General features: G+C 48.4%; 2 protein-coding genes across 3 annotated transcripts in view; one reads left to right on the top strand and one right to left on the bottom strand.

Annotated features, from left to right (window-relative positions):
- Igf2bp1 (insulin like growth factor 2 mRNA binding protein 1) overlaps positions 1 to 747 on the bottom strand; it is a 43,674-nt gene extending 42,927 nt beyond the window's left edge. The window contains exon 1 of one of the 2 annotated variants that reach the window (XM_006971914.3): positions 269 to 747. In XM_006971914.3, coding sequence (XP_006971976.1) covers positions 269 to 443 — 175 coding nt within the window. In that variant the 5' untranslated portion in view covers positions 444 to 747. The remainder of the gene's footprint in view (positions 1 to 268) is intronic. The other variant, XM_016007883.3, reaches the window with a different exon arrangement.
- A 17,154-nt stretch (positions 748 to 17,901) lies between these two features.
- On the top strand, positions 17,902 to 27,914 carry Gip (gastric inhibitory polypeptide). Its single transcript, XM_076577771.1, has 6 exons — positions 17,902 to 18,008; positions 19,275 to 19,382; positions 22,597 to 22,743; positions 23,272 to 23,361; positions 24,663 to 24,764; positions 27,797 to 27,914. Exons 1-6 carry the CDS (start codon positions 17,905 to 17,907, stop codon positions 27,804 to 27,806), a joined length of 561 nt encoding a protein of 186 aa, XP_076433886.1. The 5' UTR covers positions 17,902 to 17,904; the 3' UTR covers positions 27,807 to 27,914.

The raw sequence follows: 27,914 nt of genomic DNA on the forward strand, positions 1-27,914 counted from the left end.
GCCCCGTCGGTGGGGGGGGGGGGTCAGGAGCCCCGAGCGTCCCGGGCTGGGGGAAGGGGGAAGGAAATCCCGACTATTTCTGCGTGGGGAGGGGGCGTCGAGGGCGGTGGGTGGACGCCGGGGACCGAGGCCGAGCCCCGCGGGCCCGGGAAGAGTTGGCGGGCCAGGGAAGAGGAGCTGCAGGTCTCCGTTGTTCGGGATTTCGTTGTGTGTGTGTGTGCGTGCGTGCGCGCGTGTGTTTTTTCCGGGGAGGTGGCCGCGCTCTTACCCGAGAAAGTTTCGATGGCCTTCATCGCCCAGTGCTCGTCGGGGCAGTCCACGAAGGCGTAGCCGGATTTGACCAAGAACTGGCCGCTGTAGGAGATCTTGTGCTCCGCGAATACTTTCTCCAAGTCTGCGGGGGTCACGCTCTCGTTGAGGTTGCCGATGTAAAGCTTGTTCATGGTGGCGGTGGCGGGGCAGGACGCGGTCCCGGGCAAGGCCGAACGGGCGAGCGCGGGCGGAGAGCCTCCTAGGCCGAGCGGCGTGGAGGCGGGCGGCAGGAGCTGCAAACTTTCTCCGCACCCCACCCCTGAAGTTGTCCGGAGCTCCGGGCGGGTGGGCGGCCTGAGGGCACACGGAGGTCACGGGAGAGTTCGGGTTAGCCCGGGAGAAGTGCCTGCGGAGCACAGGGAGGCGGGCGACGCGGCGCGGCTCCTTCCCTTCGGTCCGAAACCCCTGCGAGCGGGCTGGTGTGTCACGTTTCTCCGCGGCCGCCCTGGCGCCGCCTCTAAATAAAATCGACTTGAAAAAAAAAAAAAAAAAATGGAGCGGAAAAAAAAAAAAAAAAAGGCGAAGCCACGTGGTGACAGCCCCCACCCACCCTGCAGGGAGAGACCCCCGACGCCACCGGGCCCCTTGGCCCCTCCAACCTGGACCAGCCCAACAGCCTCTTGTCTTGGGGGGCACTCAGCGCACCCCAGGGGTAAAGCGGGAAGGTGGAGACGGAGTCCCCGAAGCTCTCCTCGCCCTCTCCCCCTTTGCAAGAACCTGGCCCCTAAGGCGGCGCCCCGCCCCCACCCATCTTGCCACTGTGACCTGCACTGGGGGGGGGGGCGGAGGGCGGTGGCGACCCAAATCTCCCCAATCCTTAGGGGTAAAATGTACGGTCATTTTTTTTTTTTTTTAATTCGTTTCGTGGAGACTGGGCTGCCCACCCCACCCCGGTAAACTGCTAGCAACTGACAGGCGGGGGACGGCCGAGACAGACAAAGAGAAGCCGAGGACTCTGGGGTCTTCGGGAGGGGGTCGCAAGAGCCGGTTATTGAAAAGGAAAGACGCTTTTCCTCTACATTTCTAAGTAGGGGGTCACTGTCTCCCCCGCCACACCCCCACGGGACTTCCCTGGCCTCCCGGGTCCAGATCCGGGGGGACCCTGATTGCGCGGGACCAGGAAGCTGAGAACACGGGGGGGACAGCGCCTGGGAACGAGGGACCCGCAGCAAATCGTGTTTCGGGATTCCCGCTGGAGGAAAGCTGGCTCGCACCCAGTCCAGCTGCTGGATGACAACACTCGAGCGTTCTTGGGGTGGGGTGGGGGGGAAGCCCGCGACCCGGCTCGAGATCACCCCCGAAGGACCAGCAGGGTGGGAGAGAACGATGAGGGGTGGTCGCTTCACCCCGAGCCAGCGAACCAAAGGGGGTTGGTTTCAGAAGGGAGTGACCGGGTGGAGACCCGAGAGTCCCCTCGCCCTCCCCACGCAAGGAGCGGACAGGTGGCGCCGCCTGCGCCCGCTCCACCCGAGATGCCAAGAGCAGCTGTCCACGCGCCGGGTTTGGGTCTCGGAACTTAGTTTGGGGTGCTAGATTTTGGAAGGCCGCCTTGGAGTTGGGGAGGGGGGGGGGGACGACGACGACGAGGCCCCGCCCACGTCCCCAGGTCAGCCCGAGCGGGGAGGGGGTAATTTCCGCTCGGCGCTCGAGGAAGCGGGAGGCGGGGGAGGGGGCTGCGGCCCTCCTTCTCCCCCCCCCCTTCTTGGGGAGGGGGAAGTGGATCCGCCCAGGTCCCTTCCCTCGGCCCGGACCGACGCGTTCCGGATCCTCCGGCTCCCGGAGCCGGAGGGAAAGACGGGACTGGGCAGGGGGCGACACGTGGGCGGTCGCACCCCGTCTGCGCGGTGGGGGAGGGGCCGCGCGCTGGAGTCCCGGACACGCAGCGGAGCGCGGGATGCATCGCACGCGCAATCCCGGGATGCCCGGCTCGACGCGGGGACACCGACTTTCCAGCAGCGGAGGCTTGGGGCTGCGCCAGGGGGTGTCGGAGAGCGCAGCCCGGGGACCCGGGAGAAGCCCCCCTGCCCGGCCACACCGTGGAGAAGGGGGCCGACGACACCCGCCCCCCCCCACCCCACCCCCGAAAGAGGGATGTTCCCTGAGCCGCGCGAGTCTGCGGGAGGGAGGAGGGTTGTCTGGGGCACGCGTGCTGCCAGGGCAGGTGAAGACGGGAGTCACTCTCCCCTTCCCCCGTCCCGACCCCATTGTCTCAGTCGCCTGCGGCCCGGGCCGGCTCCGTAACACGTGTTGACTGCACCGATATGAATGGCTTGATTTTTTTTTTTTTTTTATTGTTATTTTTTCGTTTGCAGAGTCCTTAAGCCAACTCCGACTTCGGCTCACCGCCCTTCGGCCGGATGATTTCCTACCGTTTGCAAAGTCGGGAGTTATAACACAACACCCAACACCTTTGTCCCCTCCTCGTTTTCCCGGCGCGCCGGGAAGAAATGGGGCGGGGGAGGGCTTCCAACTCGGTCTCTGAGTCTCCTCCACCACCTTCAGAATCCACTCTCTGAAATCGGCGTTTTGTTCTAGCCAGCCACGTGTTTGTCGGATTTTTTGTTTTTGTGACATTTTTCTTCCCATGAAGCAACAGGAATTTAATATTACGAGCTATTAGTTGCTTAGTCGGGAAAAAAAATGTTTTCTGTCCACGAAGGTGAGAGACAGCTGCGTCTCTGTCCCCACACGCCCTCCCCAACGTCCCCCAGCCCCCACTTACTTGGTGTTTTGTCAGCTCTTGATCACAACGGAATTTTTAACAAACTAAACCAATGAGCTGGAAACAGTGCCTGCCACATAGTAGGCACTCACAGTAAACATTTTTGAATGAAAGGAAAAAAATGCAGAGTAAAAAGAACTAGAGAAAATTAAAAGTCCAGCGGGGAGGGATTCTCTTGGCTAGAATGTGGGGATCTGTTGCCTGGGGACTTTTCTTAGTGATGTGTGTGGATTTTTGAAAAGGGCTAAAAGATGGTCCCAGAAGCTGTCTGTAGTAGTCTTTGGGTCTTCATAAATAGTAACTCTGTCTCCAAACCTTTTGTTATATTTATTGGGGGACAAGGGAGAAGGTACCTAGGCAGGACACCCCAGCTCCCAAAAACTTTAGGAAACTATTTGTTTCATTTACTTTAAATCTTTAGGGGTTGATTAAAAAAAAAAAAAAAAAAAAACCTTCTCAGATAATCTCCCTGGGTAATCAAACCACTGCTCCCTTTCTTCCTAAAACAAAAGCAACTTAACCCTCAAAAAAACAAAAAACTCTACCCGGACTTCTAATCTCCTACAAAATGCAACCCATCGTTTGCTATCCTAGAGTTCAAGAAAAACCAAACTAATATAAGTAGTAATTTAATTCAGTTCACTTTTAGGTTGACTTTTTTTTTTTAATGTAAGAAATAATTTAATTTTTTCTCTTTAAATGACAGTAGAAGAAAAAATAGAAATTCCAGAATAGGCTACTTCTACAGTCTATTTTTCAAATCTCTTAAAAAATTATTTCATTAACAAAGTACCAATTATTTCTATTCACAGATTCTTTTTCAAAGTTAGCTGTTTCACTAAATTCTAATCCTCTCTCCTCCCTGCCCCTTCCCCCCACAAGACAGGGCTTCTGTGTTTACAATCAGAGGCTGCAAGAGTTTTTAAAGAGCCCAGAGTAGTGGCAGCTGGGGGTAAGATGCAATCTCCAGCCCTGACAGGAGCTTTGCCTCAGTGACCTGGCTGTTTCAGGTTGAGATTGGGGGAACTACATGGTGTTGACTAACCATTTAGACCTCCTCTGTGAATGTGCCCAGCACTAAAATGAACCTGCCCAAGGGTTGTGTCTTGCTAGGACTCACATTCCTAGGTGGGGGTAAGGGGAACAGAAGACATTTCAGCTCCCTTGACTAGAGTTTTGCTTTAGTTTTGACATTAAAAACAAACACTGTGTTGTTTTTCCTATTTTTAAGAAAAGATGAATCTTCACGGAAGTTTCTGTATGAGTTAAAAATATTCTGAAGGAGAAATCTCTTTAACAACTGCATTTATTATGTAATAATATTCACAATTACAGTTATTACACTCCTTGCTTTTTGTCTCCCTTTCCTCCTCCTTCTACTTCACTTCTTTCCTAAAGAAGTGTTCGGTCCGCTCCCCTCTGACTACAAAATCCTGAAACTGGATTCCATTTCAAAGATGGAATTCTGTCCATTTTCCTTCAAAATGAACATGCAGAGAGAAAAAATGTAAAAGAATTAAGCCACTTTTTACAAAGTGGAAAAGTGGAAAAGCAAAATTCAACTCATTTTCAAGTGTTTCTTGGCAACATTTTTCAGTTTGTACTAGCTTTCTGTTTTATCTTTTTCTGTCTTTGTTTTTCACTGCTGTAGCATGGTCCTTGTTACACTGCCTCAAAGTTTTAATAACTAACTATTTTATCCAGGATAATAGGGACAAGTAATGTATTGTTAGAAAAAATACGTTGCAGTATTTTTAAACTTTTGTAAGTAGTGTAGGAGGAAAAAGTAGTGCAGAAGATATATTTTTGTAGAATTCTTTTTTTTTTTATTAACTCCTTTGTATTTTGTATTAACTTTTTTTTTTTATTAACTCCTTTGGATAAGTCCCCAATATCCATATTGCAATTTAAATCTAACATTTACCTGTGATTTCTATCTTAAAAAATTTGATATGTTCTATAAAAGAGAGGACACACACACACCAAAAAGAAAAAAGAAAAAGAAAGAAAGAAAAAAGAGAAAAGGAAAGAAAAAACCTAGAAAGCATTAGGGAAATATATTAAAATAGAGTTCCTTATTTTGATATAATTATGGTTGCTATGCAAAATAAGTGAAACCTCTCCTGAGGACTCTGACTTTTAAGTTTCTGGAAGTTTTGCAGTTCTTTGGGTCTGGGTTTTATTTTGTTTATTTTGTTGTTATTTGCTTGTTTTATTGTTGTTACTGCCTTGGGATGTTTTCTTTCTTCCTGCAGTTGGAAGTGTGGTTCTTTTTAAATGCCTATAAAGTTTGAGAAAGTGTAAATTAGTCCCAGTTTTTAAAAGGACAGGCAGCATTTTCTCCTGTCAAATAAGTAAGGATAATTATGTGTTTAGGCTATCTCATGAAATAGAAGAGAACCATAAGCAGAAAAGACATTTTCCTCATTCAAATCATCATCCACTTAAAAGGGTTTCAAACCCTTAAAGGAGTGTGCTTTTAGTTCTGGAGCTAGGAGGGCTCAAGGGGGAGAAGAAGAACTTTAAGAACAATTATTTGTTTTACTGAGTCAGTGTGTGTGAAAAAAAAAACCCTCAGAATTAGTGTGGAAACCTTAAAGCAAGGAAGTAAATAATTAATTCTAGTAAATACTTCTTTTTTTAAATACATGTTTCCAAATTCCTTTGCTAATAAAACTCCTCTGCTCTGCCTGTTTGGTAGGGTACAGCGTCTAAAACAGTCTTCACACCCTTGCAGCTCTTGCTTTTTCTGTTTAACTCCAAAGTCATTTGGTCAAAGATAATGAGAGGTTTTGTCTCCTGTTGCACAAAATGCAAACTAGGTCCCTGGTTTCGTTTGTAGAAAAGAAACTGCACAGTCCAGAAGAGACAAATGTTGTTTTTCCAAATAAAACAAATTATGGAAAGAGGGAATCTATACCTAAATATTATTTAACATGGAAGTAGTAATGAGGTCATTTTGTACTTGAAATCACAGTTATCATCTAAGTATTTAAAGTATTTTGATTAAAAAGGGATGCCTTAGGATGTCAAGACAGATGAAGTTAATTCAAGCTTAGCTACCAGCATCTATGCATGCATTTTTACTAGAAAGTAAATTATTTTCGTTTGCTTTTTACAAGTTTTATTCTTAAGATGACTTGATTTTCCTAGTGTTACTTGAAAGGATTCCTCCACCCCCAGGAGCTGCCTCAAATATTGCAAAGTTCTTATGGGAAAATGTTGCAGTGAGTTTTTAGTTTTTCATTTAAAAAATTAGTACACGGATCACTTCACTAGTATTTCATCACACACACACACACACACACACACACACACACACACACACACACACACGGGGTGGGGGGAGGGAGGGATCATTAGAAAACACTTCACTCTGTTTCCATGTACAAACCAATTTTACAAACAGAAGGGATTCAACCTAAGTGTTTTGTTTTTACACTGGTTGTTCGACTAAACCAGGATATGATTCCTGGTTTTCAGCAGTTAATTCGGGGAAAAAATTTGATTCAATTACCTCTCCCAGAAACACTCCAAATTTAAAAAAAAAAAAAAAAAAAAAAAAAAAAAAAAAAAAAAAATTCTTACTATGACAACTAGAATTTCCACTCTAGAACCTAACATGAAAATATTTGCTCAGCATTTTTGTGATAAATTATTGCACCATTTATTTTTTGCCCTTTCATTTCTACAATGTGTTTATACAGTGTGCAGGAGGCAGAGCCTAGAGTTCTTTCTAAATTGCTTTCAAATGAGGCTCTTGATCCCATCCCTTTCCCTTCCTCTTCCTCCAGCCCCTCCCCCTCCCTCCCCTCTCTCTTCCTCCCCCTCTCCTTTTGTTCCTCCATTTTTCTTCCTCCTCCCCGACACTGTCAGTTCCTCCCCTCCCCCTTTACCTTCGTCCTCTTTTTCAGCTCTTCTGTCTTCTTTGTTGCCCCTCTCTGCCGGGTTCTGGGGCTGCTGCCCCTCCACCCCTCACCTCTGCTCTCCCCTCTGTTTAATCAATATGCTTATCCACACTCCTCCTTCCCCTTCCCCTTCCCCTTTCCTCTCCCACTTGTTAGCATTCAAACCGTTATCTCTGGGGCCAGAGGGGATGCAGAAGTGCTGGAATTGTCCTACCCACCAAAATGAGAGAGGTGCCTTTTTGGTTTTGTTTTTTTTTTGGTGTTGGTTTGTTTTTTGGTTTTAAAGACGAACTCCAGGGTGACAGACCCCAGAGCTCCTTCATCCCTACAGTCCCAGCATCCCCTGGAGAACGGTCACAGGACACTTTGACATTTTTTGTATGGCTTTTCCTTGGCTTGTGTTGCTTAAGACTAATTTTGTTATTAGTTGTGTATGAAATCTTTGAGAACAAAGACTATGGATCACAGGGAGTTTATCATGATGCTGACAGATGTCCACCAAAAATACATTGAATAAATCACTATATGAGAAAAGGTGGACAGTGTGATTAGATAAAATGCTGCTTTGGACTGTTTGCCTTTTTATTTCTTATTTATTTATTTTTTTAAGTAAATGACAATACAGCACAATCACACTGAAAAGGCTAATTGGTCTACACAAAGAAGAGCAACCATGGGCACCTCTGGGCTTGTCGTGCCCTAGCTCTGTGCTCATGGCAGTCCTGTGCTGAATAGCAACTGTTGAACCTGTTTCCTGCGTTGAGTCAAACAGTCTGAGCATCCTTCTGCACCCAGGGTTGGAGGTAGACAGGCAACCACATCAGCTGCTTGCCACATGCCTTCCTGTCCTGGATTCCCCCGGGGCCAGACAGCCAGGCGAGCAATCTCTAAGAAGGGCTCCACTTAAGGCTGGCTGCTGAGAGCCAGCTTAGCATCTTCCTTCTGGGGTTGTCACTCACACCCCATTAACCAAAGAAAGATTGCTTATTTTGTTATGTCATTCAAAACTGTCACTTTGAAAGAGCTATTCTTGGTGATCCCCCAAGCCCTCTGGGGTTCCCTTCTTACTTATACCAGCTAGTTGGTAACTCAGCGTTCTAGCTATCAGTCCTGCCACCAATACTAAGAGGGGGCACAAACAATGTTTATAGTGACCTAAGTTGAAAGTAAAATTGAGCATGAAAGTATGACTGGATTTTAAAAAGAATTCTAAGATTCATTACTAGAAAGAATATAGTGAAATAGTGCAACTTTAACCCCAGAACTCAAGGGGCAGAGGCAAGCAGATCTCTGTGAATTCTCGAGGCCAGCCTGGTCTACATAGTGAGTTCCAGGACATCCAGGGCTATGTAGAGAGAACCTGTCATATATGTGTGTGTGTGTAGCACACACACACATGTCCCATATGGTTTTATGAAATAATTTTTTAACCTGTTAGCCAAGTGGTATATGTACTCCTTTAATCCCAGCACTCAGGATGCAGAAGCAGAAACAAACAGATCCCTGTGAGTTCCAGGCCAGCCTGGTCAACATAGTTCCAGGACAGACAGGTATATATAGTGGAAGGAAGGAGGGAGGGAGGGAATAAGGGAGAGAGGGAAGGAGGGAGGAAAGAAGGAAGATGAAAGACCCTTTAAAAGCAGAGAATGATGTGCACATTGGCCCCTAGAGACGTATACAACATTATCATGACCAGTGATGGCTAAAAAGTGGACAAGAACCTGAGTTCAGTCCCTAGGACCCATGTGGTAAAAAGAGAGCACCAATTTCTGGAAGTTTAAACACCCACACACAATAAATAAGTGTAACAAAGGGTTTTAATAGAATAATATTTCATGCAACACTTGTCATAACAGAACTAGAAACCCCCAAAGCCTGCCGTAACGGTGTTGTGGGGTAGCCATGAGCAGTGACGGCTAGGGAAGTGACCGGGCACCAGCAGTACGGCTGCCTCACGGTGATCCAAAGCTCTGGGAGTGAGGAATTACACGCCTTTTGGTTCTAATTCTATAAGTTCAAGAATGCATAAAACTAAGCAGCAAATTGTTTAGCTGTACATCCGGAAGAAGCGAGGCAGAGAAAAGAGAGACCGCTAGACGCGAAAATGCAGAATGTGCTTGGCTCCTGCAGAGTATCTCAGGGCCGATCCCAGAAGGACAAACAGGGCACTTTGAAAGTACTGGGGTTGTTCTAGATCTTACTCTGAGGGGCAGCTATGTGCAGGTTCTTAGCGATTGTTTGGGAAACTATATAAACTTTATATATTATCTTTATTGATTATAGATAGTTCATACTAGAGCCCTGTGTGTAATTCCAGCACTTGGGAGATGGCAATAGGAAGCTCAGGAGTTCAGGTTCATCCTTGGCTATCTAACGGTACGTTTGAAGCCAACCTGGGCAACTTGAGACCCTGGACTCGGGGGTCGGGGTGTTAAGTCAGAAGTCTGATAAGAAACCACAGCAGTGGGAGGGTGGCTGAAACTCTGAAATAGGAACTCTGATAATAATTCTCTTTGGGAATATTACTACTCACCAACTTTCTCTCTCTGGTCTCATTCCCTCCCTTCTCATATTCTTCAAGACTTCCAGACAGAATCCACCATATTATTTACTGCAAACTATTAAAACGTCAAATGAATATTCAAATGACCCATCTGAGAATATGCTTATAACCCGAGTCAGGAGTAGTTTAGAATTGTTTGCTGTCTCAATTCGATGGCACCAGAATTTCTCCCATTAGCACCCAAAGGGGAGGGTTAACTGCAGCTTTTCCAGATCCATCCCGGATGCGGCCTGACTTTAGCTAAGCGTCTGATTAATTATGCATGTCGTCATAGTAAAATGAGATGGTGTGTGCTGAGACCCAGGGCCCACTCTATGCACAATGGAGGAACAATCACTCGGAGTCACACCTGGCCCCTCCGTTCTGGACCCTGCGGCACATCACTCCTTTCAAATCCCAAGTCTTTCTTTTCATTAGATCCTCTGGAATCCTCCGGAGGTGAAGCCAGGGAGTCTCCTTCACCAGTTCTGGAGTTTCTTCCTGTGGGATCATGTTCTCCAATACACTAGAAACCACAGGACATCATCCATTCTGCTTCCTCTCTCTAAGTGAGTGGTTCCCATTATTTTCGCCACACAGACCCTCTGTTATATTTCCATGAGCTCAGGGGTTTGAGAAATGTTGTCTATCGAAAAATTCCATTGATCAAATAATAACAAAGGATTCTGTGGCCCCAGAGACCATCTGCTCTATACAAATTGCAAAATTCCTCCAAAAGCAAAGACACTAAAATTTGCCCATACAAGCCTGGTGTGGTGACCTTCACCTTTAATCTCAGGACTCAGGAGGCAGAAGCAGGTGGATCTCTGTGAGTTCGAAGCCAACCTCATCAACGTAGTGAGTTCTAGGACACCCAGGGCTGTGTAGAAAGACACCATCTAAATAAAAAAGAAGGAAGGAAGAAAGGAAGGAAGGAAATTGCCTATACAGCCTTGCCTTTCTTCCCTCCTAGAGTCTGGTCACTCTGGAGTTGGATTTTTAAAACATAACCTTGGACCAGTTTTCCCTTTCTATCATTTTCCCAGGAAGAGAGTTTGGAAAGAACTTTCCAAAATATGGCAAATAACTATGAACCGGATTATATCGTTGTTTCTATTAAAAATGTTATTTCATGTTATGAGTGTTTTGCCTACATGTATGTATGTGTCCACATGCATGGCTGGTACCCTTGGAGGTCAGAAGAGGTCATCAGAGTTACAGAGAGTTGTGAGTCGCTATGTGGGTTCTGGGAACTGAACCTGGGTCCTCTGTAAGAGCAACAAGTGCTCTTCCACTGCTGAGCCATGTGTCCAGTCCTTGTTTCCATGTTTTCAAACGTCATTGTGTACATGCATGAATTCTGTGAGTGCGGGTACAACGTGTCACGGGATGCTTAGGAACATCAGAAGACAGCTTTGTGAAGGCTGATCTCTGTCTCCACCCTGATGTTGATCTGAGGAACAAGCCCAGGTTATCAGGCTTACACAGCAAGGGCTTTAACCACTGAGCCACCTTGCCAGTCACACTTTTTTTGTTTGTTTGTTTGCCTGTTTGTTTTTTGTTTTTTGAAACAAGGTTTCACTGTAGCTTTGGAGCCTATCCTGGAACTCACTCTGCACACCAGGCTGACCTCGAACTCACAGAGATCCGCCTGTCTCTGCCTCCAGAGTGCTGGGATTAAAGGCATGCGCCACCACTGCCCGGCGGCCAGTCTCACTTTTTAAAAATAACTTTTTGCAGGTTGGTGGCGGTGGCGGTGGCATGCTGAGAGGCTCGATATTGAGTAGGTAACCACGGCTGTGTGAGCCTGGGGTAGGTTTTCTGAGAGCAATGCGATCTTTCGTGGCTCTTGGTGAGCTCAAAGAGGAAGGCTCCCTGACAATCATTTGCCACCAAAGCTACCTGAGCCCAGTGGCTTCCCAGTTCATTGTCTCATGACCGAGAACAAGAAGGACACTCCGATAAGGAGTGAGCAGAATAAACATAGATTTATCAAGGAAAAGCAAGAACGAACTCCCCAGATTGGGAAGGACCCCAGGGAGGAGCATCTGTGCTGTCCTGCAGTGGGGACTGGATGGAGTCTGAGGTCATCTCTACTGTGATCGGTCTTTTTTCACCAAGTCACTGGCCGAGTCAGTAAGAGGTCCACATACATTATCTTGCCTCTTGTTCCCTCAGCCCAATTTAAGAAGTGCTCCAATGTCAGTCACTCAGTCATAGGAAGGATTATGGGTGCTATATGATTAGTTCATGATCCACTGTAGGCCCTTCATTTTCTTTCTTTTTTTCTTTCTTTCTTTTTTAAAGATTTATTTATTTATTATGTATACAGTGTTCTGTCTGCATGTATGCCTGCAGGCCAGAAGAGGGCACCAGATCTCATTACAGATGGTTGTGAGCCACCATGTGGTTGCTGGGAATTGAACTCAGAACCTTTGGAAGAACAGCCAGTGCTCTGAACCTCTGAGCCATCTCTTCTCTCTCTCTCTCTCTCTCTCTCTCTCTCTCTCTCTCTCTCTCTCTCTCTCTCTCTCTCTCTCTCTCTCTCCAAGACAGGGTTTCTCTGTGAAACAGTCCTGGCTGTCCAGGAACTCTCTCTGTAGACCAGGCTGGCCTCGAACTCACAGACATCCGCCTGCCTCTGCTTCCTGAGTGCTGGTATTAAAGGTGTGCGCCACCACCACCCAGCAAGACCTTTTCTATATACGGGGAGTCAACTCCTGTCTCAAGTTGATGGGTGCAACAACCATGTCTTATCTAGAAGACAGTATTTACACATGACTCCCATCCTCTTACGTTTCCTGCTCCCTGAGCCTTTAGTCGGGGTGTGGAGGGAATAGAGGGCATGTGATACAGATGTCCCATTTAGGGTCTTATCACTCAGTAGTCATTTCTTCTCAGCATTTGATCAGTTTACAAGTGTCTGCATTACCACCGCCCACTGCAAAAGGAAGCTCCTCTAACCAGTGTTCAGAGCACCTTTGGGTATAAACATGATTTTAAGATTTATTCTTGTTGCCGGGTGGCGGCCCACGCCTTTAATCCTAGCACTCGGGAGGCAGAGGCAGGCGGATCTCTGTGAGTTCAAGACCAGCCTGGTCTACAAAGCGAGTTCCAGGAAAGGCACAAAGCTACACAGAGAAACCCTGTCTCAAAAAACAAAACAAAACAAAACAAAACAAAACAAAAAGATTTATTCTTGTTATTTGGAGGGGCGTGTGTGTGTGTGTGTGTGTGTGTGTGTGTGTGTGTGTGTGTGTGTGTGTGTTTGTAACTGCTTGCCCAAAGCCAGAAACATTGGATTGCCTGGAGCTGGAGTTATAGGCAGGTGCCAGCAGCCTGACATGGGTGCCAGAAATCGAACTCGGATCTGTCTTCTGCAGGAGAGCAGAGCACACTCCCAAACTGTGAGCCACCTGTCTAGTGTGTGTGTGTGTGTGTGTGTGTGTGTGTGTGTGTGTGTGTGTGTGTGTGTGTGTGTAGTGGGTGAGGTAGCCACAGAAGTGAGCTACTGGGCAGTAGATTTTGTTGTTGCATAGTTGGTTTGCGTTTGGGGTTTTTTGTTTGTTTGTTTTGTTTTTTTTGTTTTTTTTTCTCTTTGTTTTTGAGAGAATATCTCCTATAGTCCAGGGTTAGTCTCAAACCCACTACCTAGCTAAGACTGACCTTGATCTTCTGATCTTCTGGCCTGTGCCACCCAAGTGCTAGGATTACAGGCATGTGCCACTACACAGTTTATACAGTGCTGAAGATCAAATGCAGGAGGCTAGGCAGTGGTGGTACATGCTTTCAATCCCAGCACGAGGGAGGCAGAGGCAGGCAGATCTCTGAGTTCCAGGTCAGCCTGGTCTACATAGGGAGTTGCAGGACAGCCAGGGGCTACACAGAGAAACCCTGTCTCTCAAAACCAAAGACCAAATGCAGAGCTTTATTCACACTTGACAAGCAGGCTGTCAACTGAGATACATCCCCAGCTCCTGAGATGGAATATCTAAACTGATTCCTGGCAGTAGACAGCCAGGGAAGCCTGTAGATAGTCTATTCTGTTTTGAAAAGCCCTCTGGAAAGAACGTATTTTTATCTAAGTGAGATGGACGTCGGGAAGGGGAACATGTTAGTGATTGTGCCAGGGGTCCTTCTGGGAATCAGAGTAACCAGATGACACATCAGCAAGCTCTGTGTCACCTCTGGTCTCCCACTCTGCAGGAGGTGGAGGAGGGATCAGAGAGGGATGCGGCTTTCTGAGTCAGCCAAGGAGTCTGGAGACCAGAGAGCATCAAAAGCAGAGTCCAAGGCAGGGAAGGTCTGCTCTGAGTCAGCCCGCCACTGAGGCAAGCCGGACCTGGAATGTCGGCAGGGTCTGTGGGGGGAGGTGGTGGTGAGTCACGGGTGGGGCTGGAAGAGCCAGCAATCACCCTGAGAGAAAACTGCTGTTGTTCCAACTCAGAACCCAGGACGGGGCCAGGGAGTGCCAGCTTGCTTCTCACGTCATGCCACAGTACACACCACTTCTCTTGTGCGTGTGCGTGTGCGTGTGAGTGTGCGTGTGAGTGTGCGTGTGCGTGTGTTTGAGACAGTGTGTTTCACACTGTCACTCAGGCTAGCCTGGAATTCACTTTATGTCTAGACTAGCCTCGAACTTGGAATTCTCCTGCCTCAGCCTTCCAAGTACAAGTATTACAGGCAGGACCCACCACATCAGCTTCTCTCTACCTCATTTTGAAGTGCTGATGTTCAGGGGTCCCTCACATCTCCTATTTTACGCATTCTCTTCACCTGACTAAGTCTGGGGCCGGTTGAGGTGTCCTCATGACTCACATTGCCTGTGTCCTTTGACCCCTCACATCCTGAACCTTCCTGTAGGGAAATAGGCAGAAGGGGACTCTGCCCCCTCCTGAGCCTGCCTCCTCCCATCTGAAACCACACTGAGCACCAGGGCTCTGCTCCTTTTGGTGTGGTCTGGCGTGCTGGGCTGCCTCTTGGCTTGGATTTATTGAGCTATTTTGATAAAGTCCTGCAGGCCTGTGCTAAGGGTGCCAAGTAGTGGAGTGCATGCTTAGAATTCGTAAAGTCCTGGGTTTCATCCTCAACACTGCAACTAGAAGGAAAAAAATTCTATCAGGTCTTTCCAGTCTCCAGAAACTTCCCAGGACCTCCATTTTCCTGCCTCCTAAGGTGCCCTTTGGGGACCTGTGGCTAGCCTCGGGATGTCTGGCTTTTTTCTGGTCTCCACCCACCATCTCCTGTTTGCTTTTTGTTGGTCCTGGAAAGAGGAGAAATTTCTAGACTCCAGTCCACCACTTGCCTTTCCCAGAGCCCAGGGCACATCATCTTTGATTTGCCTATTTCAGGGCACAAGAACCACCTCACGATCAAGGAGAAACTTTTGTTTAAGGTACATGCCGGCAATCCCAGTGCTTTAGAGACTGAGGCAGGAGGGCCACATATTTGAAGCCATCCTGAACTACAAAACAAGACTCTGTTCCCCAAACCAAACAATTTAGGTGTAGTGGTTAGTTCCTGTAATTAAGCATGGAGGAGGCTGAGGCTAGAGGATTTCTGTGGGTTTGAGGTGGCCAGCCTGGGATATATATATATATATATATATATATATATATATATATATATATATGTATATATATATATATATATGTGTGTGTGTGTGTGTGTGTATGTGTGTGTGTGTATAGGACAGCTACGAGTTTCAGGACAGCCTACGCTGCAGACTTGTTCTCAAAAAAGCAAACAAAACAACCACAAGACAAAACAACTGGGCACGGTAGTGCCTGCCTGGAACCCAAAATCTCAGAAATGCCAAAAGAATCAGAACACCAAAACCATTCTCAGCCATTCAGTGAGTGAGCTAGCCTGAGGTAGCTGGGTTACCTGAGATCCCCATCTCAGACAAACGAACTGGACATGGTGGCACACCCCTGTAGTGCCAGCACTAGGAAGGTTGAGGCAGGAGAATTATCTCAAGTTTGAGGCCAACCTGGACCACAGTAACGACCAAGAAATCCAGGGGCAGTTGGGAGACAGCTGCGGAGTCTGGCGGAAAAGGAGCGGAGGCACCATCTCCAAACACTGGGCAGAGGACTCTCTTGGCCTTGGGAACTTCACAGAGCCTTCCTTCACTACGCTTTGGCACCAGATTCTAGCGCCCCGAGAATGGTGTCTACTCTTTTCCGATACCCTCCACCTTCAAACTGGAGTGCTCAGGCTTGGATGCAACTCCCCACCAGTCCTTTAGCTAGGTTTCTCAGCAGGGTACAAGATCTCCAGCAGCCCCCGCCTCCCCTCTGGACGCTAAATCTGCCCTGACATCTAATCTCAGCCTGTTGGTAGCCGGGAGATGCAATGCAGAGCTTGCTCCCAGGGAAGAAGGGCTGTCCAGGTGACAAGTGATGGCGGAGTAGGCGGCCTGGGTTTCCAAGAGGCAGAAGGGAGCAGTCTTTCCAGTCCGGCGACCTCTCATCCCACAAGGGCACTTAACTGCATACTGCATCTTCCACTGAGGCCACCAGAGCAACAAAGTGACCTAGATTAGCCCCCGGAGCTATAGGCAGGACATGAGCTTGCTAGGTTAAGGGTTCCAAGAACCAGAATGTTGAATTAGGAAAGGCTCAATGAAGAGGCCTTCCCTTCTGGGGCTGAAAAATGGAGTCCGAACCCTGGCCAGAGCCAGGCTCTAAGTACTTGTGGAAAGACAAGGAAAGCTTTTCAAGGGTTTTTGGACTGAGCAGGAGACAGCCCTGAACCCCAAGAAACTTCATTACGGTGAAAGGATGTGGTCCTTTGTCAGGGCTCCGCCTAGAGAGCCTTCAGACCGATAAGGGATAGACGGCCCTGGGTCAGAGCTCAGAAGTGACCTCAGAGGGCCCCACGAAGATAAAGGAGGCAGGAGAATGACAAACCTTGGCATCTGAGGAGGGGCTCAGGTTTCAAAAGCAAACAACATCTTCTTTTCTTTTCAAGACAGGGTTTCTCTGTGTAGCCCTGGCTGTCCTGGAACTCACTCTGTAGACCAGGCTAGCCTCTGCCTCCCAAGTGCTGGGATTAAAGGTGTGCACCACCACACCTGGATTTTTACAATTTTATTTATTTATTTTTATTTTTATTTTTTATTTTTTTGGTTTTTCCAGGCAGGATCTCCCTGTGTATCCCTGGCTGTCCTGGAACTAGTTCTGTAGACAAGGTTGGCCTCGAACCCACAGAGATCTACCTGTCTCTGTCTCCTGAGTGTTGGGATTAAAGGCATGTGCCACCACTGCCTGGCTCATTTATTTTTTGTTTGTTTGTTTTAAGATTATTTGATGTTTATGAGTGTTTTGCCTGTATGTATGTGTACTATGTGTATGGAGTGGGCCACAGAAGATGGCACCAGATTCCCTGGAACTGGAGTTATGGATGGCTGTGAGCTGCCATGTGGGTGCTGGAAACCAAACCTGGGTTCTCTACAGAAAGAACAAAAGCTATCCAGCTCCTTGATATTTCTTTTCACGGATGGATTAAAATTGATTGAGTCAGGGTCTTGTTATGTACCATTTGCTGTCTTCAGACTGGCATTCTCTTCTTGCCTTTGCCTACCAGATGCCAAGATTATCAACATGCACCACTATGCCCAGCCTTTTTTATTTTATTTTATTTATTTATTTATTTTCTTTTTCTCATGACAGGATTTCTCTGTGTAGACCAGGCTGTCCTGGAACTGGTTCTGTAGACCAGGCTGGCCTCCAAACTCAGCTGGGATTAATGACTTGCACCACCACTGCCCAGCCCTTTTTATTTTTTGAAATGGTTTTATTATGTAGTCCAGACTGACCCCAGATTCTCAGCAACCCTCTTTCCTCAGCCTCCTGAGTACAGGCATACTCCACCACGATTGGCTCATAAATCTTCACAGGGCGCCAGGGAATGAACAGCTAGGAGCATGCTTGCCTCGCATGTACAAAGCCCTGGGTTCAATTCCCAGCACTGCACAACCTCAGCCCTTACGAGGCGGAGGGAAGACCAGAGGTTCAAGGACATCAGCTGCCTATCAAATGAGACCAACGTGGGCTATGTGCCTAAAAAAAAAAAAATATCTTTGTGGAGGGAGTTAGATCTTTCTGGAGACTCCCATACATAATTGTGCCCTGTGATCCCATGTCGTCCTGTCCCCAAGTAGGAAACCATGTGACTGTAAAGTCCAGGTTCACCAGAATTACTGGAGTTCTGAAGACACCCACCCCGGGTAGCATCATTTCTGCAATGCCACTATGATCAATTAATATCTGCTGTGGTGGGCAGCTGTCTCGCTGTGACCTTGAAGCACCGCCCCTAGTGAGGCAGCAGCTAACTTGGCTGCATCTGCCTGTGACCTTGAAGTACATGTCCCTTGGGCGTGGCCACTTGGGAGCCTTAAGAACCGGGATGCACAGATGCGGCTCTCTCTTTGCTCCTTCGTGGTTTGGATGCTGAGACTGACCAGGCAGATCTCAGACTCGATCTGTGTGGGACCCTACGACAAATTTTCAGTGCTGTGGTGAGTTAACCCCTAATAAATCCCTTTGCTCATTAAATAGGCTCTGTGGATGTCTCGCATTCATCCATATCTGGGATTCAGACTACCGTGGTCTCTTCTGTTCCCCCAGAAGTCACCTATGGCTTTGTGGGGGTGCTCCCTCCATCAGAGAGTGCCACCTCAGTTGATCCTCACCCAGGTAACCCTTTCTACCCACAGCACCCAGCAGGAAGTAGGGCAGAGAACAGTAGGCCCTGTGCCCAGAAAAGAAGAGGGGAGGGGAAACGGGGTGTTCCAGCGCCCCTGCCCACCGAGCACGGTCCAGATAGGGCTGGAGATACCCAAATGTTAATCACCTATTAGCACAGTCCAGGTGGAAAGGAAAATGTCATTAGGTGTTCAGTGGGCGTCTCTGGGCAGGGGCAGTGGGCTTGAGTGCCCGAGATAAGAGCCTTTCAGCTAATCAGCCGCACTGCGGTGCCTGGATATAAAGAGGCTAAGAGAGGGTCTTGAAGCAGGATCCTGAGAGCCAACAGGGAGGAGGACCCTATCCTGCCCTCTGGAAGAGCTAGGAGAGCACTGGGGTAAGAGAGAGCCTGGGATATTGGTGGGCTGGCCTGGGAGGAAGTGGGTCTCCTTGTCCGTACATGAATCCAGGAGACAGTTCAAAGGGCTTCCTAGGGAGACCAGATCTTGCAGCCTTGGGCTAGATCTGGCTTTCAGGGATCTGGAGGAAGGGTTTCTTGCTCTGCTATCTCTCCAGAAGGCTGAAAGGGGTCCAGACCCCAGAAAAAGTTCAGAGGAAACTTCAGGAAGAACTTCTGAGTTGTGATAGTTAAGTTCAAGTGTGTGTGTGTGTGTGTGTGTGTGTGTGTGTGTGTGTACAGGATGGTTCTCTGTGTGGTTTTCATTTAGGGAAGGGATATGATGGCTGAGTAACAGCTTAGATGGAAGCGGGAAGGTAGGCTGCTGTGAACTTCGTTAGGGCTTTAAAGGGATAATCTTACCAAATCCTATCCCTGTGATGTCTGGTAATGAGCCAAGAAGGGAGTTCCCACCACCTAGGCCTTTGCTACTTTCTTCCCAGACCTTCCATCCCACCCTACTCAGAATCCACAAAGCAGGATCAGCTCTGGGTCAAGGCCCCATGTCCCTTCCAATCACTTCATGTAACCCCACTTGTTCCTGCCCCCTCCCCAGCTCTCAGCACTCACCCAAGTCCCTGCATCAAGGGGTCTCTTAGATCCCGCCCCCCCTCAGAGCGGTACTGGCCCTTTTTCTTTTCAGCTCGGGCACACAACCTAAGAAGATGGTGGCTGTGAAGACCTGCTCTCTGCTGCTGGTGCTCCTCTTCCTGGCGGTCGGGCTGGCAGAAAAAGAAGAGGTTCAGTTCAGGTGGGAGTGGGAGGAGGGGGGGGCTGGAATATAAACTGGTGTGGGGCAGGGGCGGTGAGGAGGGCGGGGCTCCAGGCGGAGAGGAGGGAGGTTAAGGAGGAGAGCCAGTCTGCAGCCCGAGGAGCGTGCAGCGAGGAGAGAACTGGAGAATTATTTATTAAGCGTTCCCGTTGCGGTGAGAAAGACAGTGGTTAGCTAGGTCTTTTGGTGGCAGAGTCTGTAATGTTGAGTCTCCCTTGTGAAAACTAACGTCATTGATCCTACATACATTCACTCAGCTCTCATAGGAGCTTCCTGTGTACCAGACCCAGGTCAGAATACATGTGAACAAAGGTCCACTGATGGCGCCTGCCTTCAGTGAGCGCACGGACCACGGCAGACACAGAAAAGAACCACATAAACATGTTATAGAGTACCGTGGACCAAAGCCGCGACAATGACAGGGTAGGGCTGAGTGCGGCAGCTGCTTACTCCTATAACTCCAGCCCTTGGCAGGCAGAGAGAGGCAGGGGGATTGGAAGTTAGAGGCTAGCCTGGGCTACATAACAAGACCAGAGTCTGGAGGGAGATAAAGAGAAAGAAAATGAGGAGGAGGAGGAGGAGGAGGAGGAGGAGGAGGAGGAGGAGGAGGAGGAGATGAGGGTGAGTATAGCCAGGGCTCTGATAGTGTGTTTGATGTCTGAGGCAGAGACTTGTCAAAGTAGTACTGGTTTTTCTCAGATGCAAGGACGATCCATGTACCATACAAAGTTGGCACATGTAAAGTGTGAGGAAAAGCTGTCAGTAATAATTGCAAGGAGGGCAGATCTTGTGTCTGATAAGAAAAAGACTCAGGATGAGCAGTAGTGGTACATGACTTTAATCCTGGTACTCGGGAGGCAGAGGTAGGCAGATTTCTGAGTTTGAGGCCAGCCTGGTCTACAGAGTGAGTTCCAGGACAGCCAGGGCTACACAGAGAAACCCTGTCTCAACAATCAAACAAACAAACAAAACAAACAACAAAGTCCAGGAATAGTAGCACATATCTTTATTTCCTGTACTCTGGAGACAGAGGCAAGGGTGAGTTCCAGGTCAGCCAGGGATACAGAGTGAAACTGGTGGTTGTTCAAGACAGGGTCCTCTGTGTGCACCACCATGAGGCTAAAAGTGGTAAAACTCTTTTCTCTTTCTCTCTTTTTTTTTAAATTTTCATTTATGTGCATTGGTGTTTTGTCTGCATATATGTCTGTGTGAGGGTGTCGGGTACCCTGGAGCTGGAATTATAGACAGTTGTGAGCTGCCATGTGGGTGCTGAGAATTGACCCCCGGTCCTCTGGAAGAGCAGCCAGTACTCTTAACTACTGAGCCATCTCTCTAGCCCAAGAGTGGTACAACTCTTACCTGGCATGTGCAAGGTCCTGGTTCAGAGCACTGGTTGTTCTTTCAGAGGACCAGAGTTCAATTCCAGTACCCCCATGGTAGCTCACAGTCTAACTCCAGTTCCAGGGGATCCAGCACTCCCACACAGATATACATGCAGGCAAAACACTAATGTACAAAACACCTTTAATCCCAAGCACTTGTGAGGCAGAGCCAGGCGGATCTCTGTGAGTTCAAGGCCAGCCTGGTCTACAGAGTGAGCTCCAGGACAGACTCCAAAGCTACACAGAGAAACCCTGTCTTGAAAAAACAAACAAACAAACAAACAAACAGGAGCGGGGATACAAATAGTACCTGTCTCCTAGGGTTGTGATAGGATAATTTTATGTCCTAAAAGGCTGGGGATATGTAGACTGGGGATATAGCTTGGTGGTAAGACACTTGCCTAGTGTGCACAAGGCGCTGGGTTCAATCCCCAGGACTGAAAAACCACAAACCAAGGAGCTCATACAGCCCTTGACTTGTAGTAAGTACTTTCTGTGACCCCACCAAGTACCGTTACTGTTGGTGGTGTTGTATTGAGACAGGGTCCATATATGTAGCCCAGGGTGCTTTAAAACATTGGCATCTGGGGCCAGTGAGATGGCTAAGAGGGTAAAGTCACTTGCTGTCCGAGGATGCAAGCCTAAAGACCTGAGTTCAATCCCCAGAAGGTACAAAAGGGTGCAAGGAGAAAAACAACTCCCCAGGGGCGTCCTCTGACCTCCACACGCACTCTGTCACAGGAAACACCACATAATAATAAAATGTAAACAACAAAACGTGAGCTCCTCCTGAGCGTTGAGATTACTAATTCGTTCATCTGTTCTTTCTTTCTTTAGGATGCAGGTTTTGGGAGTTGGTTCTCTCCTTCTATCGTGTGGGTCCTGGGACTTGAACTCAGGTTGTCAGCCTTGATAGCAAACCCCTTTATTTACCAGACAGTCTCACCAGCCCCTGAGTTCACTATTATTATTACTCAATAATGTATTTATCTTCATTTTTATGTGCATTGACATTTTGCCTGCGTGTATGTCTGTGTGAGGGTGTCAGATCTTGGAGTTACAGACAGTTGTGAGCTGCCATGTGGGTGCTGGGAACTGAACCTGGGTCCTCTGGCAGAACAGTCGGTGCTCTTAACCACTGAGTCATCCAACCTCCTTTTTTTTTTGTTTTTTGTTTTTTCAAGTCAGGGTTTCTCTGTGTAGTCCTGGCTGTCCAAGAACTTGCTCTGATCCACCTGCCTCTGCCTCACAAGCCATAGGATTAAAGGCATGCACCACCACCACCACCCACCTTTCTTTCTTTCTTTCTTTCTTTCTTTCTTTCTTTCTTTCTTTCTTTCTTTCTTTCTTTCTTTCTTTCTTTCTTTCTTTCTCTCTCTCTCTCTCTCTCTCTCTCTTTCTTTCTTTCTTTCTTTCTTTCTTTCTGTATCTGTTTGTTTGTTTATTTATTTACTTTGAGACATGGTCTTTCTGTGAAGCTCTGGCTGTTTTGGAACTCACTGTGTAGACCAGGCTGGCCTTGAACTCATAGAGATCTATCTGCCTCTGCCTCTTGAGTGCTGACATTATTATTATTATTATTATTATTTCATTTTTACTATTATAGAGATGGTCTCTTGCTACACAGCATAGGCTGGCTTTGAACTTTCAGTGATCCTCCGCCTCTACCTTCCAAGTACTGAGATTACAGCTCTCACAACCAGCTGAGTTCACTTTGTTACTATGAACCAAAGGACTTGATCAAACAATATGGTCTTCCCAACCTTTGTCCCTTCACTGGTATATCCTAGTTTCTATCTCTCACCTCTCAGATCCCGCGGTAAATTTGGTAGCCCCCGGCCTCGGGACCGGAGGTATGCAGAGGGGACTTTCATCAGCGATTACAGCATTGCCCTGGACAAGATCCGCCAACAAGACTTTGTGAACTGGCTGCTGGCCCAGAAGGGGAAGAAGAATGAGTAAGGGACTCCCTACCCCCTCCTGTCCCCAGGCTGACTCTGCTGTGCTCACACCACCTCCTAGGAGACCATATGGGCTGTGAGGTGCTCAGCTCCACAGTCAGTGAGGATGAGGAAGCGGCCGGGGCCCTGCAATAGAGCAGTCTGGTGCAGGATGAGGTGTTCTCCCATCCTTTATTTCTAAGGGGAGGAGCCAGAGAAAAGCGTGGAAGCCCCGGGGGACCCCAGAGGTCTGGGGATGAAGGCAGGAGGAGCTGGGTTGCCTGTTTGCTGGTGGCTACTTTGGACTCTGGGAATAAACCACTACTGTGCCTCTCCCAACCTACGCCACATCTGGTGCTGCTGTTTCGTCAGTGGTGGAGGCAACTGACTACAAGCGGAGGTGGGGGTGGGGTGTTGGGCTGTAGAGTAGAGGAAGAGGCACCATTGCTCCTGCTGGGTATTAAAGATCCCAGCGTCCCCCGGGGTGGGGGGACTTCAATGGTTCCCTCCAGCAGACTCACACCCAAATCCTCTTCATCTCACCAGCTGGAAACACAACATCACCCAGAGAGACGCGCAAGCCTTGAAGCTGGCAGGACAATCTCAAAGAAACGAGGACACAGAGGGACAGCAGAGGTGAGTCCACCACGAGGGGAATCAGGCTGCAGCCCACTGGCTTGGTGCACCCTGTAGCAGTCTTTCTTTGGGCTGCCAACCAGCTCCCAAATCATGACACAGGACATAATGTTAGTTAAGAACGCTCGGCCTTAGTTTAGGCTTGTCCCACTGGTTCTTATAACTTAACCTGTTTCTCTTTATCTACATTTTGCCTTGGGGGCTTTCATGCTCTATGTCCTACTCTGTGTCTGGCTACCTGGCGACTGGCTGTCTGGCTAGCTAGCTGGCTGTTTGGCCCCAGGCACCTCTTCCCCTTTCTCCCTCTTATTTTCTCCCTTTTCTCCTGAGGCCAGCTATTGGCCATTGAGCTTTTTTTTTTTTTTTTTTTTTTTTTTTTTTTTTTTTTTAAGATGGTTGTGAGCCACCGTGTGGTTGCTGGGAATTGAACTCAGGACCTCTGGAAGAGCAGCCAGTGCTCTTAACCACTGAGCCATCTCTCCAGCCCCTGTTCAGCTTTTCATTAGACCCGTCAGGTGCCTTAGGCAGGCAAGGTGAAACAGCAACACATCTTTACATAATTAAATAAATACAGCATAAACAAATGTAACACCTTTATACAGTGAAGGTAACATTCCACAACAGCTTCCTCTCAGATTGCAGAGGAGCGCAGGGACCCCACAATAAGCACCCCCTTCTCTAAGAGCTCAAACGGGGCGGTGGGGGGGGGGCGGCTCAAAGAAGTGGAGTCCTGGAGGACCCCTGAGGGCTTTCTAAGATCTGTGACTGAATATATACGTGGATTCACTGTATCAAGGAAGAGAGCAGGGAATGAGGGACCTCAGGGTTGGCTTCTCCCTCCCAAACCTCAGGAAGACTGTTTGAGAGACCAGGGCATCCCCCCAAAGCCAGACCCCTGCAATCAGCCACTCACCCTGAAAGCGAGGCCTAGGGACGTTCTCTCTGGGGTCACTGGGACGCATTCTCAGACGCTTTCAGAGGTGAGTGGATAAGTTTACAGCACTGAAAAACTGTTTTGCCTGGACTGAGGATCCTGTAGTCCCTGGGTAAGCAGAACTAGGTAGGGCCCAGTACAAAAGAGGCAGGAGATCTGAGATTGGAGATAGCCCAGAGGCAAGGCAGCTAGCTCTGTTGGCTCCTTAGCTCCTGGCACACGCTTGAATCCCAGCTCTCCAGGCAGAGGCAGCTCAACTCGGTTACATAGCAAGTTCTGGAATAGTCAGTCAGTCAGGGCTACAGAATGAGACTGTGTCTGAAAACAAGTCACCCCGACTCCTGCCATCTGTCTGTCTCCCTTGCAGCTCCTCGCCCAAGAACTCCAGTGACGAAGATGTGCTGAGGGACGTGCTGTTTCCAGAGCTGCTGGCCTGGATGGCCGACCAGATAGAGCTCTGCCGGCTCAGGTGGGGAGCTTGAGAGGTGTGGGGGCGTTACAAGGTTGTTAGTTAGGAGTTTAGGCTTCCAGGTGACATACACATTCAGATCTGTGTGTGTTTGGGTCTCACTGTCTGTGTGCCATGTATGTCTTGTTGGGAACTGAACCCAGGGCTTTGCAATTGCTGAACAAATGCTCTACCACTGAGCCACATCCCCAATCCTGCTTGGTTCTTTGCCTAGCTCAGGTCCAGAGCACCTTGTGTAGCCTAGGTTGGCCTCAAACGCATGATCCTCCTGTTTCCCCAGTACTGGAATTATAGGTGTGTGACATTACATGCACTGTTATCCTTAGACCTTATTCAGCTCTTCGTCCTAATACACACTGGCAGAGCACTTCCTTACCCTTTAGAACCTCAGAGTAGTTTAAATCAGAGCTATAAAGGGGGGTCGGGGGAGTGTCTCACACCTGTCACCTAGCACTTGGCAAGAGGATCTTGGGAAGATTGTGTAGAAGCCTGCGTCTAGTCTACACTAGTGAGTTCTAAGACAGCCAGGGCTTCGTAGTGAGGACCTACCCCCAAAACTAACACTAAAACAACAAACTATAACAAAAAGAAAACCAGAGCCGGGCATGGTGGCTCAAACCTTTGATTCCAGCACTTGGGAAGTAGAGGCAGGAGGATGTCTGAGTTTGAAGCCACTCTGCTCTCCAGGGAGAGTTCCACAACAAGAAAGAAAAACCAAAAAAGTGATGTGTGACTTACTTATACAATCCCAGCACTCAAGAGATAGGGACAGGAGGATCAGAAGTTCAAGGTCACTCTCCACTACTGACCTTATTTGAGGCAAGCCTGAGCTACAGACTGTCTCAAAACCAAACTGAATCAACCAAAGGACCAAACAAGAAAAGTCAAGGCCACGTAAGTCTTTCCATGGAAGGTGGTGTGGTACAACACTTGCCTAGCAGGTGAAAGGACCTGGGTTCTCTCCTTCATACTGAAGAAAAAAGCTTATGGGATTGTGGCTAGGTTCAACTAAGATCAAGCAAGTGAGGTAGCCTAGCCGTCTGGAGGCACACACCTGTAATCTTCAAACTTGGCAGGCAAGCCAGGTGGTGGTGGTGCACTCCTTTAATCCCAGCACTCGGGACGGCAGAGGCAGGTGGATCTCAGTGAGTTCCAGGCCAGCCTGGTCTACAGAGCGAGTTCCAGTACAGTCAGGACTGTTACACAGAGAAACCTTGGAAACAAACAAGCAAACAAACAAACACCCCCAAACTTGTCAGGCAGAGGCAGATGGATCTCTGTGAGTTCAAGGGAGTTCTCTGCTAGCACTCTCATCCCCCAAAAAAGCTGGGGTTGGGGTGGGGAGGTGGCTCAAGGGTAAAAACCCCCCAGTGGAAGGAGAGGACGAAACCCTGCAGTGTGTTCTCGACCCTCTGTGGCATGCACGCTCATGTGCACACACCATAAATCAACGTAATAAAACAGAGCAGAGAGGTCAAGCAAACGAAGAGAGAGGACGATGTATTTGAGGGCTGAGCAGTCTTGCCGCTACCCTTACTTCCAAGACGTTCTCCTCAGCTTCCTCTGTCTGCCCCCTCTGTTCTCAGCTTGGTTTCCCTCCTGACCTTTGGGCTCTGGCACCTTCCCTGGGATAGGAACCCATGTTTATTGGTGCCATATTGCCCTGCTCCATAATCATGGTTCGTCCCAATCGCCGTCAGCTAGGTTCTATTCCAGAGTGAGGGCCTCCATACACGAACCTCCTGGTGATAGAGGACCTTGATCCAACCCACCAAAACTAAAACACACCCAGACTTTAATAATGGGAGCTGGAGAGGGAGGGAGGGAGGGAGGGAGGGAGGGAGAAAGTCTGGGTGCCTTCCAGGGTAAAAGGGGAGAGAGGGTCGGGAGAGACGGCTCAGCCGGTAAAGTGCCTTTGAGCAGATGTGAGGTCCTGAGTTCGAGTCCCTGCTCTGAAGAGAAAGCCAGGACCACAGCAGGCCTTTAACCCCAGTGCTGGAGTGGATCCAGGCAGATCACTGGGGATGGCCAACTGGTCGAGCTGACCAGTGAGCTCCAGGTTCACTGAGAGAGCCTTCCTTAAAAAATAAGGTGGGAGGGGTTAGGGATTTAGCTCAGTGATAGAGCGCTTGCCTAGCAAGCACAAGGCCCTGGGGGGAAAAAAAAAGTTAGCCCGCCTTTGATCCCAGAACTAGGAGGCAGAGGCAGGTGGATCTCTGTGAGTTCGAGACCAGCCTGGTCTACAGAGTGAGTTACAAGACAGCCAGAGAAAATAGCAAAACCTCGTCTTCAAATAGTAAGGTGGACAGAGGCCTGAGAGATGGCTGAGTGGTTAAGCTTTTGCTGTTCTTCCAGAGAATGTGTGTTCTGTTCCCAGCACCTACATGATGGTTAACAGCCATCCATTAACTCTAGTTCCAGAGGATTCTCCTCCAGTCTCCACAGGCACTCTGTCCACTTGTGCACACACATACATACAGGCTAAACACTCAAACACATAAAAGGAAATAAATCTTTTTTAAAAAATTAAGGTGGACAGCAACCTCTGGCCTGCACATATGTGCACGTGGCACACACATGCACAGACACATGGGTACACATGAACATGTGCACATACAACACACACACACAAACATGGAACGTGATCAAGCCAGTGGAGATGAGAAATCTCTGTAGGAAGGTGAGGAACTGTCTCTGTACTTTTGTGAATGATTTTGAATGCTGATAAATCATTTCGAAAGGTCATTTGAAGCTGGGAGATGGTGTCGAATGCCTTTAATCTCAGCACTAAGTAGGTAGAGGCAAGTGGATCTCTGCGAATTCAGTGCGATTTCAGGCCGGCCTGCTCTACAAAGCGTGTTCTAGGACAGCCAGGGCCACACAGAGGAACCCTGTCTCGAAAAAACAAACAAAACAAACAAAAGGTTATTTGTAGGTAGGAGTGGTTTATCTCTGCCTGGGTGCCAGGATAAGCTTGCTGAGCTGACTCTAAGTTGTAACCACCCCCTCTTTTCTTGCCTGCCCTCTCCCAGGTCTCAGTGACTGACCGAGCCCAGAGTGGACTCTGCCCTTCGCTTGCTCACCTCCTGCTTCCGCCCTGGTCCAAAGTCTCCGAGAGAACCAAACAATAAAGTCTTGAGCTGAAGTAAA

Source organism: Peromyscus maniculatus, chromosome 8, assembly GCF_049852395.1.
Source record: "Peromyscus maniculatus bairdii isolate BWxNUB_F1_BW_parent chromosome 8, HU_Pman_BW_mat_3.1, whole genome shotgun sequence".
Taxonomy (NCBI): Eukaryota; Metazoa; Chordata; class Mammalia; order Rodentia; family Cricetidae; genus Peromyscus; species Peromyscus maniculatus.